The sequence below is a fragment of the Chionomys nivalis genome, chromosome 24 (genome assembly GCF_950005125.1).
Source record: "Chionomys nivalis chromosome 24, mChiNiv1.1, whole genome shotgun sequence".
NCBI classification, from domain to species: Eukaryota; Metazoa; Chordata; class Mammalia; order Rodentia; family Cricetidae; genus Chionomys; species Chionomys nivalis.
Window position 1 is genome coordinate 41,530,358 of NC_080109.1, and position 19,887 is coordinate 41,550,244.

The following is a 19,887-nucleotide window of genomic DNA, read 5'->3' on the forward strand; positions in this document are numbered from 1 at the left end:
CAGGACACTGACTCACTGTCCAGTGAGGCTCTGCTGCTGCCTGACTTCTTAGTCTAAATCCTACAGCCCTGGGTTTTCCTTAGTGAATCTTACCCCGGTCACATTTGCCCACCTAACTTCCACAGAAACACCCATTTTCATACCAGTCAGCTTTCACCTTAGGTGACTGTGTGGGCATCCTAACTAGGACGTGTGCTCATACGTGGAGACCCACACTCTCTTTGGCACCGCGGTCACTACTGCCTTTGGAATCACTTCCTTTTTGACATGACTATGCTATTGACTGGGCAATTCTTGCCTGTCTACCCTCCACTGCACTGACTCCAGCCTCATCCCCTAGCCCTGCAGCAGCCTGCTTGCAGGTGCCTCTCCTCCTCCTGCCCAAACTCCACTCCCTGAGGGCTCCACAGAAACTTGCTGCACTCCAGCCTTTCTCCGGCCCCTCGCAGCCCTCGTCCTAGCCCATCCCCATTTCTGGCCAATCAGCGTTTATTTAAAATATAATTGACAGAATACAGACCATTGTCCCATAGCACTTCCCCCCCTTTTTTTTTTAAAACAAGAACTCTGAATCTAATATCCTTTGTTTAACTTTTTCCCTGACCATTAGCCATAACAACTTGTAACTAATATTCTAAACAAAGGAAAATATCCATAGCCCATTTTGGGGGAATGTGGGCATAGTTTTCCAGGCTACTTCCTGCTGGTTGGGGGTGCTGATAATCTTATGGGGACCTAAAGAAAATTTAGAATTATGATTAAGTCCTGACTGGAGTATTCTGTGAGGCTTGATCATCTCAGGCAGCATCTTAAATCTGTTCTGGATGTAGAACTCAGACATCTGGGCTATCTGTTCCTACTGGAGATTTCTCAGGTGATCTTCCTTGATCAAATCTAATTTCTCTTAACTCAGAATAAATCCATAGCCTCTCATTTTCTGTGCAAACAAAAGCAAAACCTCTTCTCCAAAGTAACATATCTTTTGGCTTCAATTTTGAAGTCAAGGTATTTTCAAAATACCTATCTTGAATTAATTCGGCAGCATTTATAAGCAAATATCTTTTAACAGCTGTTGCTCCTTCCTCAGTATTCAAACAGTTCAAAGAGGGCATAATAACATACAGTGTCCAGACTCTGTGTACTTTTCATCTTTGCATGGCTTTAACATTTCTTTTAATTTTTGGCTTTTTGAGATAGTGTTTCTCTGTATATCTTTGGTTGTCCTGGAACTCCCTCTGTAGACCAGGCTGTCCTTGAACTCACAGAGGTCTGCCTGCCTGTCTTCCAAGTGTTGAGATTAAAGGTGTGTGCCACCACACCCAACTATTTTTTTTTTATTTTAAGGACTTTAACTTTTTTCTTTTCTTTCCCAAGCCTGCATATATTTTTTTAACACACTGTAAAACATTTAGAGGTTTTGTCTTTGAATCTCACTTTACTGTATATCTTTTTCTGACCATGTGAGTCTTTAATTTGCTAAGCAATATGGAGAGGATTAAAGCCATGGCTTTGATGGCTGGATTCAGCTCATTCCTTAGCTTTCTGGGATTCTTACCTCATGGCAGAGGTACTGGCTGTAGCCATGTTTATTGCCACAACTCTGTGGTGTTTCCAGGTCCCTGCCAGCAAGTAAGCTGCAGCTCACAAACTGCACTCAAATGCTCTGTAGCCAAAACTCCTTCCTGAAACAGTCAGAGTTTGTACTGGCAGGACGGCCCAGAAAGCCAACATTTTAAAATGGCGTGGCTTTTTCCCTGCTATAGCTGAAAACCAAAAAGCATGTGCTCAGCTTTTCATCAACACCATTTAAGTGTTTCATGGCAAGACCTCTTAAAAGAGCTGCAAGGTTTTGCAACTAAAGCTGAGTCAGGAAACCTCTATTAAATGAGAGCGCTTGCCTCTAGCAAGCAGAGCCCACCCGGGAAAGTACTTAACTCTATTATTTTATGTCTAGAATTACTTCCAATCTCTCAGGCTTTATATGTCTATGTGGGTGCCATTTGTTGACTAAGTTTGTTGTAAGGAGAGGCCCACTTGTGTCTCTGAGCTGCTTGGAAGGCTGCTGGTTTGTCCTAGCCGCCCAGCTAGCTTAGCCTCAAAATAACCACACAGAAATTATATTAATTAAATCACTGTTTGATCCATTATCTCTAGCCTCTTATTGGCTAACTCTCACATCTTGATTTAACCCATTTCTATTAATCTGTATGTTGCCACATGACAGTGGTTTACCGGAAAAGATTCTAACCAGTGTTCATCTCAGGTGGAGGATCCATGGCGTCTCTCACTCTGCCTTCTTCTTCCCAGAATTCATTTCTGTTTTCCCCACCTACCTAAGTTCTGCCCTATCAAAAAGCCAAAGCAGTTTCTTTATCCTTTAACCAATGAAAGCAACACATAAACAGAAGGACCTCCTACCCCAGGTAGAAGGCTATGGTGGACAGTTTTGCACACAGGATCAATAATATACTGCACAGGAAACAAAAATTCCTTTGAGCCTCACTGTAGTAGGAGCTGCGGGCTGCGTTCCTGCCACCCCAGCTCCTAGTCTGGCTAGCTTATGCTCCGAAATAATGACACACAAACTGTATTCTTTTAAACACTGCTTGGCCCATTAGCTCTAGCCCTTACTGGCTAATTCTCATATCCCATCAACCCATCTCTAATAATCTGTGTAGCATCAGTCTTACTGATGATTCAGCATGTCTGACCTGGCGGCTTGCTTCATCGCGTCTGGCTCTGAGAGGAGCTGCCCTGCATCTGAGCTCACTTCCTCTTCCTCCCAGCATTCTGTTCTGTTTACTCCACCCACCTATGTTCTAACCAATCAGGGCCAAGCAGTTTCTTTATTAGCCAATGACCTTCCTCCATCACCTCACTCCCTACCCCCCCCAAGGGGAATCTCAAGATGGGGGAGTGCCATTTTCCTTGAGTCTAAGGCTAAGGTCCTTGACCTGGCTGTGCCCAGGTCAACAGCACACATTTAGTCAAGACTTTCACTCACTCGGGGTTCCCCAGGCTCCCCACAAATACAATAAAGGCAGAAGACTCTAAAGAGAAACGTTCCAAACACAAGGTCTAGAAACAAATAATGCTCATGTCTTAAATTCCTCAAGTTACCCTGGTTGAGTTCAGCTCGGGACCCTGTCTCTGAAGGACGTTTATGTTCTATTGATGTTTTCATCAGGGTAACTGGAGCCATTCATTTCCATGGCATTTCCTTCTGACTCCTCTTTAGATCAAGCTGCCCTCTACCCTATTCTTAAAAGAGTAAACATGTAAGATTTAAGGCAAACATTAGTTCCCAAAATTAAAAAAAAAAAAATACAGCTCAGTTTTATTTCTAAGAAATCTTTTGAGATAACTTGTGAGTACGAAAGGGCTTTCATCCAATCCCATCATCTTATTTAATAAAGCTCCTCTTTCCGGGATTTAGACTGAAGAGGCACTTGCTGTATCCAGGCAGCTAAGACGCTGTGCAGCAGCTCTCTGTGATGGACACAGTTCATTATGGCGTGCGTCAGTCTGATTCCTCCTCCTCAAACTCCACTAACGGTGCATGTCTGTTGGCCTGGGCCCCTTCTTTGAAGAACACCTTTCTTATCTTGCCGTCCTTTGGAGCTTTTATGGTATGCTGTAGAGAGACACAAAGAGCCATGGTAGTCATGTCAGCGGGGACCAGGAGAGGGAGAAAAAAAATGAAAATACAGCTAATACCTTCAATGCTGTGTCGTTTCTCAGTTTGTTTCTACACATCCCTATCCACAGAGAAAATGGAAACACTTTTACGGTTGCGCAGTAACACCATCAAGGATGTGACCCGGGATCTCTGGTCTGATGAGCAATGTCAACCAGGCTATACACCACACTTTCATGTGAGAAGCTTACATGAAGCACTAGGACTTGGGGTGCCAGTGACTGTATCCCGCTAGCTGCAGAGCCCTGGGATCAATCCCAGCATTAATTACAACTAGGCCTTCCTGCTGGAGGTCCCAGTTCAGTTTGTCTCCAGAAGCAGGTCTACAAAGCTTCCAGAGTGAATGTAGTATTTGCCTAGGGCCAGGAGCTGCTGGCCTACAGTCTAACCAACACTTGTCACTGTAATTCAACTCCAAGGAAACAGCAACAGGGAGTGTTCAGTGAGGATACTTCAGTAAGTTTACAAAGGCAGGGAGGGCTTCACAAGACAAAACTGCATTTAGCAGAAAGATGGTTGCTTTAGCATCTTGAGATTAATACTTAGCCAGTTCCTGATGCTTAGTATTTAAAATATTATTACCCATCAAATAAAGCAAAGGACATCTAGGCTGGGCTGCTCTCAAGGCTTACTCAGCACCTGGACTTGGGATTCCACCTACCTCCATCTTCATGGCGATCATAACCATCAGAGAGTCTCCGGCTTTCACTCTGTCCCCAGCTTTCACGAACACCTAGAGATTGAGGGATGCATTAAAACGCAAGTCCTTCTTGCTCTCCAGAATTGGTATGTGAACAAATGGAACAGAATCACATGCCCACATGTCTGTGTGTTTGCCAAGGGCAGATGTAGCAGGTAAACTGGAGACCACCAGGTCCACCCAGCATTGCTAGCACTGTTGGCTGCGTATGCTTAGTCTCTTGGGTTATGACCTAGCTTTGTCTGGTTCAGATGAATGGGTTTTGCATAACTTGGTGCTGCTGTTTTGTTTTTCATAAATATGATCAGGACAGACCTGGATGTCTGATACAGGAAAACGTACACATATATGACACAGGCAAAGACAGATACCCGTCAATGTCTCCTAGGAGAGGATGAGGCTCTTGACCACTTCTCTAGTTTGTGTTACAAATGTGTAAATAGTTCTCACAACACCAAAAGATACCCCTCTCTCCAGTTCTACAAGACTAATGAGTGTGTACAGGCCAAGTGCTCCTTAGTTAATAGTTACCAAACAGTCTATAAAGGCATCGCCAGGAGAGTTAGATCTCACAGTCATAGGCAACAAGCATCTCTGGATGCCCTGAAGATCACCCAGTCATTGGTGACACTTCTTCAGTACAGCCTCCCAAAGCCACTGTGTGCCCATCTTCGATGGAAGTTGAATATTCTCTCCAGGCATCCCTCACTGTGGGAGGCTTGAGTGAACTGAGACTGACCTAAGTCAGCTTACACAGTGAAATCCAGTGGGAGACTAAATAACTATCCCCCCCACTCTCTCTCCCGCCCTCCCTCCCTCCCTCCCTCCAAGAATGTACAGCTGGACTTTGTTTTTGCAGTCTGGTGAATGAACTCAGGACTTCACCCTATGTGAGGAAGGTTTTACTCTCTTGGCCAGTCTTCGGCCACAGTGGGATTGCTAGGACTTAATGTACTGGGGAGACCAGATATCTATCCCCATAGAAATTAGATTGTCCTGTGCCACCATCTCAATGTCTGTGTCCTGCTGAAATTCATGTTGAAATATTAAACCCAAGGTTTGGAGCTAGGGTTTCTCGAGGGTGATTAATTAGATCAGCGGGGGTCTGTACCCTCACAGAGAAAGCCCGAGAGAGGTCCTGTGCCCTTCGACCATGTGGGGACCCAGGGAGGAGATGGCGTGTCCACTGCAACACCAAGAAGCAGGCTTCTCACCAGCCAGTGATCTGAGATTTTCCCAACCTCCAGAACCTTGAAGAATAAACTTATGTAGTTTCAATTCCTCAGAGTATGGAAGTTGGTGCTGGCAGTCACGTGGGCTAAGAGAGCGAATGCCCCTGCATTATTCTCAGACTGCTCGGACCACGTGGTTTGCTGGCTGTGGAGGTGTGTGCTTGTGCAAGACCAGTGCTCCAAGTCTGAGCGCAGCCCGGCTACATAATGAAACCCTATCTCAAAACCACAAAAACAAACAGCTTCCTCTCCAAACTGTACCCCACCCTGAGCCACGTGGATCCCCCAATACCAGCCTTCCAAACTCATTGTAACACATAGGCGATATGTCATTATTTCATGACAAAACTGTATGATGTTAAACTTCACATTACAACACCGACTTTAGATAATCTTTGGTGAACACTCCATTTTCATTCTTAAAAACTACATTCCGAGTTGGGTGTGGTGGCACCTGAGAAGGACCACCTTGGCCCAGGAGTTCAAGAGCAGTCTGGGACACCTGACACTGTGAAAAGGAAAAATGCGCTTTAATTCACCCTCCTAGCTCTCTTTCCTTTCCTTAGCCCTGGAGATTGGAGCCAAGTCCGGCACCGGCTCTGCCGCTGAGGCCCCCCGAGAGGTTGGGCCCCGGAGAGGCTGCGCACTGGCTCTGCCGCTGAGCTATACTCCTCAGTCAGCATTAACTGCACTTCTGTTGTGACAGAGCCCTGCTATGTTTGCTGTGCAGGCTGGGCTCGAATTCAGGTGACCCTTATGCCTCAATTTGCTGTGGCCGATACCCTCTCCTGGCCTCTATGAGCACTATGCACATGTGGGGCACAGACATGCATGCACCCCCACACATAAATAAAATTAAAATTAGGAAACAAATAAACAACCCTCCCCCAGAAGTCTTGGGGTGGAGCTCGGGTATAGAGTTCTCAACATGTCTGAGGCTCTAGATTTGAACTCAGGCCCATACATGTAGCACACACACCCCAGAACAAAACCACAGTAATCTTTATCAAAAAAACAGGTACTTGTATGTACACTGACAACTGAACCACGACACTTCAGTCTTCTTACTTTCTTTAAGTGAGTGCTTTCCAATGAGCAAAATTTAGGAGGATAAAGAATAGAGAAAGAAAGCAAACACCAAGCTCCAAAAAGACATTTCTGGCATCATTTTATCAGTGTCTCCTGATGATTACCTTTTCAATGGTTCCGGTCATAGGAGCGATAGCACCCCCCCGAGTCCCTTCTGAGCTCACTGAAGACAAGTACTTGGGTACGGGAATGCCAATTTCAATGCTGCCTTCCTATACAAAACAATGAACATGGAATCAAGGTCTCATCTCTTTATTTTTACAAGTACACCTGAGGGATCAACAGCTTTCAAGCTATTAGTGAGAATTAGGTGCCACCAACACCCAGGTTCTAATGAAGCCTGGTGATCTAAGGCCACTAAGCCTCACTCAGTCTCATCTCCCACGACACAGAGGTAATGGTACAGATGCCTAGCCAGGGACTGAGAATTAAAGGACAGGACTGTAGATGATATGATGGATACTTCTAGAAGTGATTTTTAGTAGCATCCTTACTATGGGGAAGATACTCTACAGTAAGAACTAAAGCCATTTCGCCATAAACATTGTAGTCTTGATATGGCCCCATCTCTCTGATGGACAGCCTACTCTCCATCTTGATATGGCCCCATCTCTCTGATGACGGATAGTCTACTCTCCATCTTGATGTGTCCCCATCTCTCTGATGACGGACAGCCTACTCTCCATCTTGATATGGCCCCATCTCTCTGATGACGGATAGTCTACTCTCCATCTTGATGTGGTCCCATCTCTCTGACGGACAGTCTACTCTCCATCTTGATGTGTCCCCATCTCTCTGATTATGGACAGTCTACTCTCCATGTCCCCATCTCTCTGATGATGGACAGTCTACTTTCCATCTTGATGTGGCCCCATCTCTGATGAACAGTCTACTCTCCATCTTGATGTGGCCCCATCTCTGATGAACAGTCTACTCTCCATCTTGATGTGGCCCCATCTCTGATGAACAGTCTACTCTCCATCTTGATGTGGCCCCATCTCTGATGAACAGTCTACTCTCCATCTTGATTTGGCCCCATCTCTCTGACGGACAGTCTACTCTTCATCTTGATGTGGTCCCATCTATCTGATGGACCATCTACTCTCCACTGCCTGGAAGCTGAGGACTCACTGGTCATCAGGCTCTACACCGAAGCCAAGCCAAGCTCGCTCTGGCTCTCTTCTGAATGTCAAGTCGTCACCACTAATCCATTCGCTTCCCTATAACCAGAAGCATCTGGTCCAGACTGCTTTCCCAGTGGGCACCTCTCCCCCACCCCAGATTCCAAGTGTCAGGGGGACAAGTTCGGGTAAAGTATGAAAAAAATGGCAGCACTGAGGGCAGAGCCTCTCAAGGACAGTGCAAGCTCCATTTCTAAATTCAGAGAAGAAAACTGATGTGTCTAACAATGAGACTCTGTGGGAACAAAACAGATAAATGGAACTAGAAATGTAGGACTGTGGCAAAGAAATACGGAGGGGGAAACATGATCTCAGTGGCAGACGTGAAATGCTTCTGGTTAATCAATTCCATCCCAACTCTGAGGGGGACATCATCAAACCCAGACATGGTAACCTACACCTAATCCTACACTTGGGAAACTACGGCAGAAGGATTGCCGTGAGTCCTAGCCCAGCTTGGGCTGCAGACTGAAACCTCATCAAAACAAGACAAGAGTGAGACATCACCATGGAAAACAGATAGATGGTGTTGTCCAGGACGATGAACTTGGATTTACTGGCTACTCCGTTAACAGAAGACTTCAAGTAGGTGCAGCCTCCCTCACTGCAAAGATCACCAAGGACTCGGAAGGTCTGATCTCCAATCTGAAAAATAAAAGTCTTTAAAATAAATGACCATGTAGAGTTAATAAAACCACAGTGTCTTTATTATTAGCAGTTTCAAAGGTGTATTTTTCAAGGAACCATGAAGAACCCCACCCTGAGATCCTAACCAGAACATTGAAATACAAACAGCTGTAAGATAATTAAAAGAAAAAAATTACTATATATGTTATCCATATCAGCATAATGCCACAGAAGAAGTTCATTTAAGAATGGAAGGAGCGGCATAAAAAAGTCAAATAAAAGTACACATCAAAGGGCTACAGAGATGGCTTAGCAGTGCTGAGCGTATGTAGCTCTTACAGGACCTGAGTTCAGTTCCCTGCACCAACGTCATCAGCTCACAGTTTCCTGTAACTCCAGCTCCAGGGGCTCCAATGCCCTCTTCTGTTCTTTTCAGGTAACTTCACCCAGATACACATAGTCCTACCCTCTACATATATATAATTCAAAATACAAATAAATAAGTAGAAACCAAACAAAATTATCTAATTCCCCTGGCTATATTACATGCTGGGACTCATTTCTGAGTTCTTAAGTTAGTGCAGTTTCCCTGTGCCAAGGTCAGCAACGACAGAAAGCGAAGCTAGACGGCAGAGAGGGCATTCCTCCACGGGCTCTGGCTGTGAGGTGAGAGGACAGGAACTGGTTACAGCTGTCGTGCTCGCAGAGGCTGTGTGTGAAGAGAACGTAGGTCTCAAGGCAGCTGGCAACGGGAAACATTTTCCTGTTTCCAAGAGTGTTCTCTTGAATTACACGCAAGAGAAAACTTCCCTCACACACAGAAAGTCCATTTAAATCCATGTTTTCCTTTTCAATTCCTATCATATTAGAATAGATTCTGTCTATTCTTTGTGAATATGCTGTTTGGGCTAAAGTGAAGTAGGTCGCATGGCAGAATTTGCATTAATTCTCATCTCCCTGAAGTTAAACATGACATTTACTCCACCCCGCAAGCTACTAAAACAGCTATTTGAATATCTGTGAAATCTCAGGGAATAAAAGTTTTATCTAAAAATTCACAAATGTACATTTATGGGCCGGGCGGTGGTGGCGCACGCCTTTAATCCCAGCACTTGGGAGGCAGAGGCAGGCGGATCTCTGTGAGTTCGAGACCAGCCTGGTCTAAGAGCTAGTTCCAGGACAGGCTCCAAAGCCACAGAGAAACCCTGTCTTGAAAAACCAAAAAAAAAAAAACAAAAACAAAAAAAAAAAAACAAAAAAAAAACAAATGTACATTTATTCCCATAAGCCAACCGGACAACTGTCAATTTACTAATCAAGGAACAAGAAAGGGTCCCAAAGCAGAGGCGCCAATATGAAGGAAGCATGGTGCATGCATCAAAGTGGGTGACTTCCCGCGGCTGGTGCAGAGACAGAGAAAACTGCTGGGTCTCAAAGCGCTGGGAGGTCTAACACATGTAACTGGGAAATCCATTCAGAATTTGAAACCGTTCAGTTCATATTAAACGTGATATATTTACTGAACTTGTAGCTCAGTTCCAACTTTTGACACCTTCTTAAGGAGCTAGGCAAGATGGTTTAGTGTATGGTGCCTGATGACCCGAGTGTCATGTTTGACTCCCAGGACTCACAGGAGACAGAGAACCGACTTCTGTGAATTGTTCTCTGACTTCCACATGGGCTCTAGATTCATGAGTGAGACCCACATAAAAGAATAAATAACAATTAGAACCTTCTTAGCATTTCATTTTGCAAATAGATTTATTTTAATTAAGGGCTAGCCTAAGCTTTACCCTGGAGTGACATGATTTAGATCCCTTGCGTTTTCCAACAGCCATTTAGAGAAACTGCAAAATCAACCTTTTCATAATAGGACCAAGATGCTATCTGCCTTTTAAATCATTTTCCCCCTCTTGAGTACGGAGCAGAAGTCTCTAGGGAGCCATTGGACTTGTGCGAATGTAACACAATGGTTAATGCATTGAATACTTGTGTGATATTAGATTTTATGTTTTTTTCTAGTTTTCCCACAACTCAAAAGCAACAATAAAATAACTGCATTAAAATATAGATACACAAAAGTCACAGAGGGAAATTTCTCCCAAACAGACATACCAATGGCCAGCAAGTAACTAAAAAACAAACAAAAAGCATCATCCTTAAGTCATCTAAAAATCAGAGCTTCAACACCTGACCACTTGTACCCATGAGGATGGTTGTTATTAAACTAGATGGGGTGAAAGCCCTGAGGCCAGGGCACAGAAAACGTCGTGGCACTCTGGTGAGAATGCAGAGTGCCGCCACTGCTCCAGTTCCCCAAAATGAAAGACAGAATTAGTGCATGATGCAGCAACTCTACTTTTGGACATGTACGCAAAAAACTAAGTGGCTTTGCAGAACTACTGTGCAGCCGCTCCTGCTGGCATTTGTGCAACCGCGGCACCCGCACAGGGTCCGCGTAAGACTGCTCTCTTCAACATTCTGTCATGGATGGAGAGAGGCCCACGAGTTCCCAGGCCTTCCAGGGGAGGAAGAGGAGGAAGAGGGAGGGAGCGATTGGCAGTTAATGGTTGCTGGGAAAGGAGCATCATTTTCTTAAGTGGTGTAAGCAGCGGTGAGTTGCCTATGGTTGGACAAATAGCTCTCCACCCATGCTTTCATAAGCAACCCTAACTCGGTGGATTAAAATGAAGCCAGGATAGTTGGAGGGGGCTAGTTGGGGAGAAGGAAGTCTTGTGGATGGGGGAGGAATAAGAAGGGCAGTGGAAGAGGTGTTCACAATACATTGTATTTATGATAGAAATTGTCAAAGAATAGAGGACCGAGATAGGGGAGTTCTGGTTTGATCTGTTGATGGGTGGTGGCAATGCTTCCACAACACCACCAAGGTTTCTGTACCGCTACGCTGTACATCTAATTTTCTTAAGTTTTCTAATAGTTCTTTGCACATCTGACCTATCAATAATTTTTAAGTGTGTATAGGATTTCTAAGCCCAAAAATCCGAGCGCTGCTATTTTGGTGAAATGTGTGCACATACCTGAGGGGCTTATGAGCTGTTTAGTTTAAGGCTATTCTTCTATTTTTGGTTGTGAGCCTAGCCTTTACCAGCTGAGGCATCTCTCCAGCTCAAGGCTATTTTTTTTTTTTTGGCTAGGTTTTTATGCTTAAGGAAATCATAGCCAAACCTAGTGAACAAGGTGGAAACAAAACAGGGTGAGTCCCTCAAACTGCTCCGAAATAAAAGTCCCTCAAACTGCTCCGAAATAAAAGTCCCTCAAACTGCTCTGAAATAAAAGCACACGGCATTCTCATTACAGTCACAATGGTCAAAGGCTTAAGGGGAATTTGAGAATGAAAATCAACCCTACTTAGAATGAGAAAGATAGGCTTTGGCTCTGAGCTACAGACCAGAACCAACAAGGCTTACCTGCATGTCATATGACCCATCACGGTTATACGTCACAGCTATGACTGTATCTTTATGGAACAAGGGGGAAATTGAAGAAAAAAAGACATTATGTAAACAATGGAGATGACAAAATTCTCCCTCTCAACTCTAAGTTACTTAGCTAGTCCAAGAAAAGGCAACATCTTAACTCCAGGGGATACAATATTTTTCTTAGCAAAGTCTCTGATCGAGTTCAGCACAGGTGAATTGGCAAATGGACTTTGAATATTTGACATATTTTCACCTGCACACAAAAAGCTGCAGTGATAGTCAGAAAAGGCCATCAACCAGCATCAGACCAGAGAAGGTCTGCTTTGAGACCCAAATCTCCCATCTGACTACCTCTGTGGTCTTGGCTCAGCTACCTTTTCTATGTTCCTTCATGGGCTGGAGAGATGGCTCAGCGGTTAAGAGCATTGCCTGCTCTTCCAAAGGTCCTGAGTTCAATTCCCAACCAACCACATGGTGGCTCACAACCATCTGTAATGAGGTCTGGTGCCCTCTTCTGGCCTGCAGGCATACACACAGACAGAACATTGTATACGTAATAAATATTTAAAAAAAAAGAAAAAGATATGTTCCTTCACGGTCGGCCACTAAGTGGGTATGGGAATGCTAGCAACGACTAAGTAAAAGGGAAAGTGCTTTAAAACTGTACCAGACCATAAGAATGTAAGGAATTATTCAAGGTGTACATGAATATGGCATTGGGTGAAGACCATTCTCCAAGTTGGAAATCAATTTTATGTGGGTGTTTTGGTGCAGTATCTACAAGGCCCTGGGTTCAATTCCCAGCAGCAAGCATTTTTGTGATCAGAGCTGTACACATTAACACCATTTCATGGACCGGATGTCCTGGCCATCATCGGATGCTGCCAACTTGGGTGTTTTCATCTTGATGTCCTCCAGGACCCTGATCAGTTATGCCCAGCTGGGTGCCGCTGGCACTGAAACGAATGTCTTTGTTCCCGCACTGTCCCTCCCGACTCATAAGCTCCAGACGGGCACAGCTGATCTGTCATCTGGTGTGAAGCTTTCCACCCTCGCCTTACGCTATCCCTTCTATGCTCAGTGGGCAGCACTTGGCTGTCAAGTTCCTTCCAGATTCTGTCCTGAGTCTCGTCCTTGCCTTCCCGATACTCTTCCTGACCCGGGCTGATTGGCTCTGAGGGCCACTTGGGGCCCTCCCTGCTTCCCATCTCAACCCTCTCATTTCCATATTCAAGTTACTTTCCTGGTAATTTGCAATTACCAGGAATTTTGAATTATAAAAATAATTCAAGGCAGGGTTCGACCCCACACACTGAGGAATGCGTACTTACGTAACGCTACACCCTGCTAAATTGCCATGCCTTATTAAATGTGTGAAAAGCTGTTTACGATTCTCTGGTAGGAAACAAAATAAGCGGGGCAGGGAATAACAATTCACTCTGTGACATCATAATCAAACCTTTACTATAATTCTACTTCCGACCATGACACTTAAACACTTTGAATGTTTTGTAATGGGAAGAAAATTGATCTGGTGTAATCAGAGGCATTTTCTTTAAAAATGTAAATTCATAATATGTAAGGCCCAAAGCGCTCAGCTTTGCTTTCTTCCTGTCCCCATGTGTGGCTCAGCTCTGAGCAAAGGGGAAAATGGTCCAGTTGATATTTCCAGATGCCTCTTGGCTCAGGATTGCTCCTTCCCCACACTCCTATTTACACCAGGTTCACAGTCCTTGGGGAGCGTCTATTTAGGTCTCTGAACCCACTCTTTTGAACATAAATAGACTTCTACTATAAACTATAAAACACTTATGATTCTCTCTTTACCCCAATTTATGAGAAACTTTTCTCTCAAAAAAAAAAAAACCCAAAAAACAAAAATAAAAAAAAAAACACTAAAAAACTGAAACTGCTCACCAAAACACCAGGGCTCCACCTTCAAGCGCTCCAACAGCCATTACACTCCTAACAGAAAAATCTTACACACGTACGCATGAGCATGAACACACACACACATACATGCTGGGTGGGTAAAAATTCTCCACCCTATATATTATAAACATGCCTTACATTTTTTAAAGAAAATGCCTCCGATTACACCAGATCGATTTTCTTCCCATTACAAAACATTCAAAGTGTTTAAGTGTCACGGTCGGAAGTAGAATTATAGTAAGGGTTTGATTATGATGTCACAGAGTGAATTGTTATTCCCTGCCCCGCTTATTTTGTTTCCTACCAGAGAATCGTAAACAGCTTGTCACACATTTAATAAGGCATGGCAATTTAGCAGGGTGTAGCGTTACGTAAGTACGCATTCCTCAGTGTGTGGGGTCGAACCCTGCCTTGAATTATTTTTCTATGACCTTTGGAAAATTACTGATATCCGAGAGCTTTGCCCTTGGCCAAGAAAGGTGGCACTGATAATAGCAAGAATCTTATTGGCCTGTTCTGAAAAATGCAAATGAGATAATCTCTGGGAAATGTGTAATACTGTATCTGAGAACATTCAATAAATTTGAGCTATTATTATTACTACTGAGAACCAACACGGGGTTCTGTGAAACACGGCCAATAGCAACAAGATCATATATAAAAATACAAGTCATAAACATAACACTGAAACACTTGGTCATTTTCATTAAGAAAACTGAAAACTGGTTTTCCTTTAGACTTGTAAGTATGTTGGGGCTTCCTGCCTGGCATACTCTCCTGGTCACTGCTCATCAGCAGCTTCTGAAGACTCCTCAGAACACTTGCGGTGAGGCACCGTCAGAGTCAGACTGTCTTTGTGGAACAGCAATCATGCTGGCTTTCCAGTTACATACTTACTCATTTGTAACTTAAAACAGATTTAATCTGAATAAAACTCAGCACAATTCAAAATACTCCTCAGTGGTTTAATGAAGACCCATGCCAAATAGCACAGCTGCCTCATCTGAGTTACAGCTGACCATGGGATTTGTCTGGTTAATTTAGGTTGCAAAGGCCACTGTAATTTCTCTGACTGCTCCATGCATTCAGCATGCAGGAGTTGCTAATAAGACATCCTCAGATTCTGGAGGCTGCTTTACAGGGTAATATGAGTAAACCCCCCCACCCAGGACACACGGGCAACCAGTTATGCTATGGAGTAGAGCCGTGCCTGCAAACTTCCTTTGTGGAGGCCGGAGATCAGCCAGTGTGGTTCTAGCAGCATCCATCTAGGCTGAGGGTGGCATGATATCACAATGCAGTCACTCTGTTTCCCACACAATAGTGAGGGCTGTGATATCTAGAGTCAAAAGGTCACGCCCTACTCAGAGAAGACTACTGGTCTGTGGGCAGGGAGCTACTCCAACTAGAATGCCTGCTTTTCCAGCGAGCTGCCATAGCTCAAGGCTATCTCACATCCTACATCCAGCCTACTTCGTCTACCCTGGCTTCTCAGGCTGACTGTCCTGTAGCAGAAGGGACGGTCACTGGCTGTCCCAGGATTATGATCCTCTGTATCCTGCCTGGTCATGATTTATTGACCACTTTCTGCCTTAGGTGTTACCGGCTTCTAACTTTAAAGTGAGTTAGTCCTTACTTTGAGCCTTCCCTAAGTAGTACAATTAAAAAATTAAAAACAAAAACAAAACTACCCAACTGAAAAGTATTAGAAAAACCATGGAGTCGGTATCAAAAGGAGCGGGCATCATAATGCCGTGCCCTGGCTGGCTTTCCCGGCTTTAGCTTCAACATCCGAACATAAGCAATGATGCCTTAGTTCCTTATTAATTGTTGTGAAGACAGACACTCATGTGATGAGACACACACTAAGTGACAGCTCTGGTGACCCATTCCACGTGGATCTCAAGGCATGGCCTGAGCAATGGGTGTTCTTAGAGCAGAAAACCTGCAACCAATACAGAGAACAAAGATCCAAGGAGAAAGGCCTTGCCCCGGGCTCCTCAGAAAGCCCGTGCCTCAGGTCATGCCCTGGGCTCCTCAAAATACTTTGTCATATTCTGCTTCAGTTGTTTGCTAGGTATGTCTTACAGAATATTTTCAGAACACTTAACAGCACAGAACTGGGGAGAAAATGTACACCATTAACCAGTGACCCTGAGCCGATCAACTCCAACTCGGCCACCTAAAAACTAAGCGCTGACTGAGCGTGACAGGGCTGGAGGTGGCTTTGGTTTAAGGTGCTGTGTTTCTACACTGCGCTCTCTCGTGATGGAACGCTACTCACCAGTTTTACCAGCTCTCAGAGTCATGTTTCTGGTGTAAGAGATATTCAGTCTTCTCCCACTGCTGAATGAAAACGGAGAGAATTGATCTAGAAAAAATTTAAAATGCAACAACAAAATTACAAGTATCGAGCCCCCAAAAATGCATACTCTACAAAAGCGAAGATAAACCCTGGGTCCTCGATTGGCAGCTCAGCTCTGACTGGTTTAAATTTAAGGAAGAAACCCTGACTTATATCTCAGGGACTTACTATGAGAAGTTCAGCTTCTATGGGTGAATCTGAGTGTCTGTAAGCCAGTCCTCGCCCTGCCCCAGTCTCTACCATTCTGTGTGTCTCTGTGTCACTGGCCCAGCGCTATGTCCTGCCCCAGTCTCTACCTTTGCTCTGGGTCTCCGTGTCACTGGCCCAGTGCTATGTGCTGAGGTGGACTTGCTCTGCTGGATACACCCAGAGGCTAGAACTAAACTGAAGCCTTCGAGCGTGGAGCCTGCGACTGCAGACACTTATAAATTTAAAGAGTAAAGGAACAAAGTGGAAACACAGCAATAGTTGTTTTCTTTAAGCTTTCAATACAATGATCTTGAAAAAAAAATCTAAAATCAAAGATGCTAACAACAATACTACAGTAGACAGGAACACAGACTGACCCTGGGGTTAAAGAAATGGCTAAATGGTTAACAGCAGCCGCTGCTCTTCCACAGGACCCAGGTTTGATTCCCAGATAAAGGGAGGTTTACATCCATTAAGTCTGGTCCTAGGATATCTGATGCCCTCTTCTGGCCCTGATGAGCACTGCAGGCAAATGAAGTACAGACTCAGATACAGGCAAAACACCCATATACATAAAACACAAATAAACTAAACACAAAAAAGTTATTATAACAATTCTAACAATAAAAGACAAACAGACTTAAAATTATGTTTAATCTGCTGAACGGTAGTGGCGCACACCTTTAATCTCAGCGTTTGGGAGGCAGAGGCAGGTGGATCTCTCTGAGTTTGAAGCCAGTCTGTCCTGTTCCTTTAAAAGACAAGCCCCGCCCACTTCCCTCCCAGTCCAAGGCAAGCAGATCTTCCTTCAGCTTCCAGTCTGAGAGCTTTCCTTTCCATCTCTCCCCAAGAAGTACCTTCTCTTCTCTCCTCTCCCCTCATCTGTCTCTCTCTTTCTGCCTCTCTCTTCTCCTCCCCCTTTTCTCCCTCCCTCTCTCCTTTCCCCTTCCCTTCCATAACGCACTAAGTAAATACTCACTTTCTCTGCATGGTGTGACTCTGGATCTGTCTCTCAACCGCTCCTCGTGGGACTGGCTGACCCTCCTAGGTCTCTCACCCGCTTCGTGACTCCCTACCTGGGACCCACAGCCCCTCGTGGCTCGTTGCCTGCTGCTGCCCCTTGGGGAATGGTGCTGTTTTATTTTTACCATTACAATTACATTTAATTCAATGTCTAACATCCTGAGTAAATACTGGGGGTGGGGGAGGCAAGTTTGAGAATGCAGATTTTGTATTAGTCTTTTTTTGTGTGTGTGGGGGGGAACCTTTCAATGCAGAGCTGACTGAGGCTATAATATGCTAGCCTGTGAGGTAAACAGTTGCCAGAAAGAGGTTGGGCAAGCACCTACAGCACGCTGGAGGAAGAAAGCCTATGTGGTAACCAGAACAGACCTTTCCACGGTGCATTCTCTGACAGCCTCAAGGACCCAAATCTTTAATCAGACAGAAACTGAATTACAGGACAGAGAAAAAAAAACACAGTAATGAAATATGGCTAGCGGAAAGGACTCGATCTCCTGTGGCCTAGACTCTGGGCGACAAGGGCAGTGCTGTACTATGGTGGGCACACGGGCACTGCTGTAGGTGCGGTGGGCACACAGGTACTGCCGTAGGTGTGGTGGGCACAATGACACAAGCCACAAGGGGTGGTGGATGCACAAAGTCACCAGGGCTCAGCACGAGACAGAAAGAACTAGCATTTGGTAGAAGGAGATCAGTTTCCACAGTGTTAAATGGGCATTAGTTGAGCTACATTCACTGCACTCAACAGTGCTTATGTGTGCACTTAGGATATATGGAGAGTTCTTTTCCACACTGAAAAACATCTGCAGTAATTGGATCAGTCATTGGCAGCAGAAAAGGCAAGAATGAAACACAGAAAGAGAAGCACATGCCTGCTGATTCAGAGGACACAGTGAGGGAAGAGGTGTGCTCTGTACCTTGGGTGTGCAGTTTGAAAGCGCTGGTCATAGCTTTCTCTTTGAGGATGAGCCCCAGAGCTGCCTGGCACACAGCCTCGTTGGCTATGACGCTGTGAGTGGGCAGCAGTGTCTTGTGGTGTTGAGGGATGAAGTCAGTGTGCACATTTCCAGCTTCGAACTCTGGGTGGCCAGACAGCCGGAGCAGGAAGTCCACATTGGTGCACAAGCCGACAATCTAGGGAAAGAAGCAAACCAGGGCCCTGCTGAATATGGAAAGCAACATATTCAGAAAAGCATCTGCTTGACGACCCAATAAGGTGTCACGTGGAGAAGGTGTCACGTCCCCAGATTTATCACTGCACATCTGGACTCACACTTCAAAATCCAGTTAAAGAAGAGAAACAAGATGTAGGACGTGGTGCAGCAGGGGTGTCTGATTGGCTCAGGTTAAACATTTAACTGACTCAGGTTAGGAAAATGGTGAATGTTTTAAAACAGACACAAAATGTATTTTCAAGAGATGGGACTTGTTATTTAGAACATTCCACAGAATAGAATGACTGCAAATTCAGGTGTGAGTGTGATGCTGGAGAGGGAATAAGATTAAGAGTCTGGAAAGAACTTCCTTCCAGTACTAAAATCCAAAGTTTACTCATGGATATAAAAATTTTAAAAAAGGAATAACAGCAACCCTAGTTTACCGTTCCTCAAAAACAAACAAACAAACAACCAGATACATAAAGGGACTAAAGATAAAGGTAACTATGGCTTTGGGTTCATGAATGCACTCCCTCAATCATCCATTCCTTATTTCATTTACTGAGCAGTTTTAGGTGCCAGGATCTGACACAGGCTCTGGGACAGGGAGAGGCAAAACAGATGCAGCCCCTGCCTTCAAAGGCTGTGTCAGAGACTGAGGCTGGCCAAGGTGACAGAGAACATCAAAGTGTCCTTTTCTAAATGGAACAACTAGAAATAGAGTCAGGAAGTAAGCAGGGCTGAGGACAGTCAGCAGATAAAGACACTCTACAGGGGAGGTAAGAGCATGTCCCCACGTGGGGCCCTGAGGGATCGCAAGTAGAACCACAGTGCTGAGAGCCACAGAAATTGATGCAGGTTAACAACACAATAATTTTAAATCATGTGTTATAAATCCTTCTATGAAGGGAAGTTAAGGTGTCTGGGATTTCTGCACCAAGAACATTAATGTAATGGGAGAACAGGGGAGGGGAGGAAACAGGGGAGGGAAGAAGCGGAGAGGGGAGGAGAACATGAGGAACTGGAAGAACAGAGAGGGAGAGCAAGGAAAGAGATATCTTGATAGAGGGAGCCATTATGGGGTTAGGGAGATAGCTGGCACTAGGGAAATTCCCCGGGAATTCACAAGGACGACCCCAGCTAAGAATTTAGGCAATGGGAGGAGGGTGCCTGAACTGCCCTTGCCCTGTAGTCAGACTGATGACTGCCTTAACTGTCAGGATAGAACCTTCATCCAGTACCTGATGGATGCAGA

At 44.8% G+C, this 19,887-nt stretch overlaps 1 protein-coding gene across 1 annotated transcript in view; it reads right to left on the reverse strand.

Annotated features, from left to right (window-relative positions):
* Nucleotides 1–2,657: 2,657 nt before the first annotated feature.
* The window catches only part of Mccc1 (methylcrotonyl-CoA carboxylase subunit 1), a 50,266-nt gene continuing 33,036 nt past the window's right edge, over nt 2,658–19,887 (reverse strand). The window contains exons 13-19 of the mRNA XM_057757110.1: nt 18,393–18,609; nt 16,183–16,269; nt 11,955–12,004; nt 8,407–8,544; nt 6,823–6,930; nt 4,359–4,430; nt 2,658–3,634 (exon numbers count right to left, since the gene is read on the reverse strand). Of these exons, the coding sequence (XP_057613093.1) occupies nt 3,521–3,634; nt 4,359–4,430; nt 6,823–6,930; nt 8,407–8,544; nt 11,955–12,004; nt 16,183–16,269; nt 18,393–18,609 (786 nt within the window). The 3' untranslated portion in view covers nt 2,658–3,520. The remainder of the gene's footprint in view (nt 3,635–4,358; nt 4,431–6,822; nt 6,931–8,406; nt 8,545–11,954; nt 12,005–16,182; nt 16,270–18,392; nt 18,610–19,887) is intronic.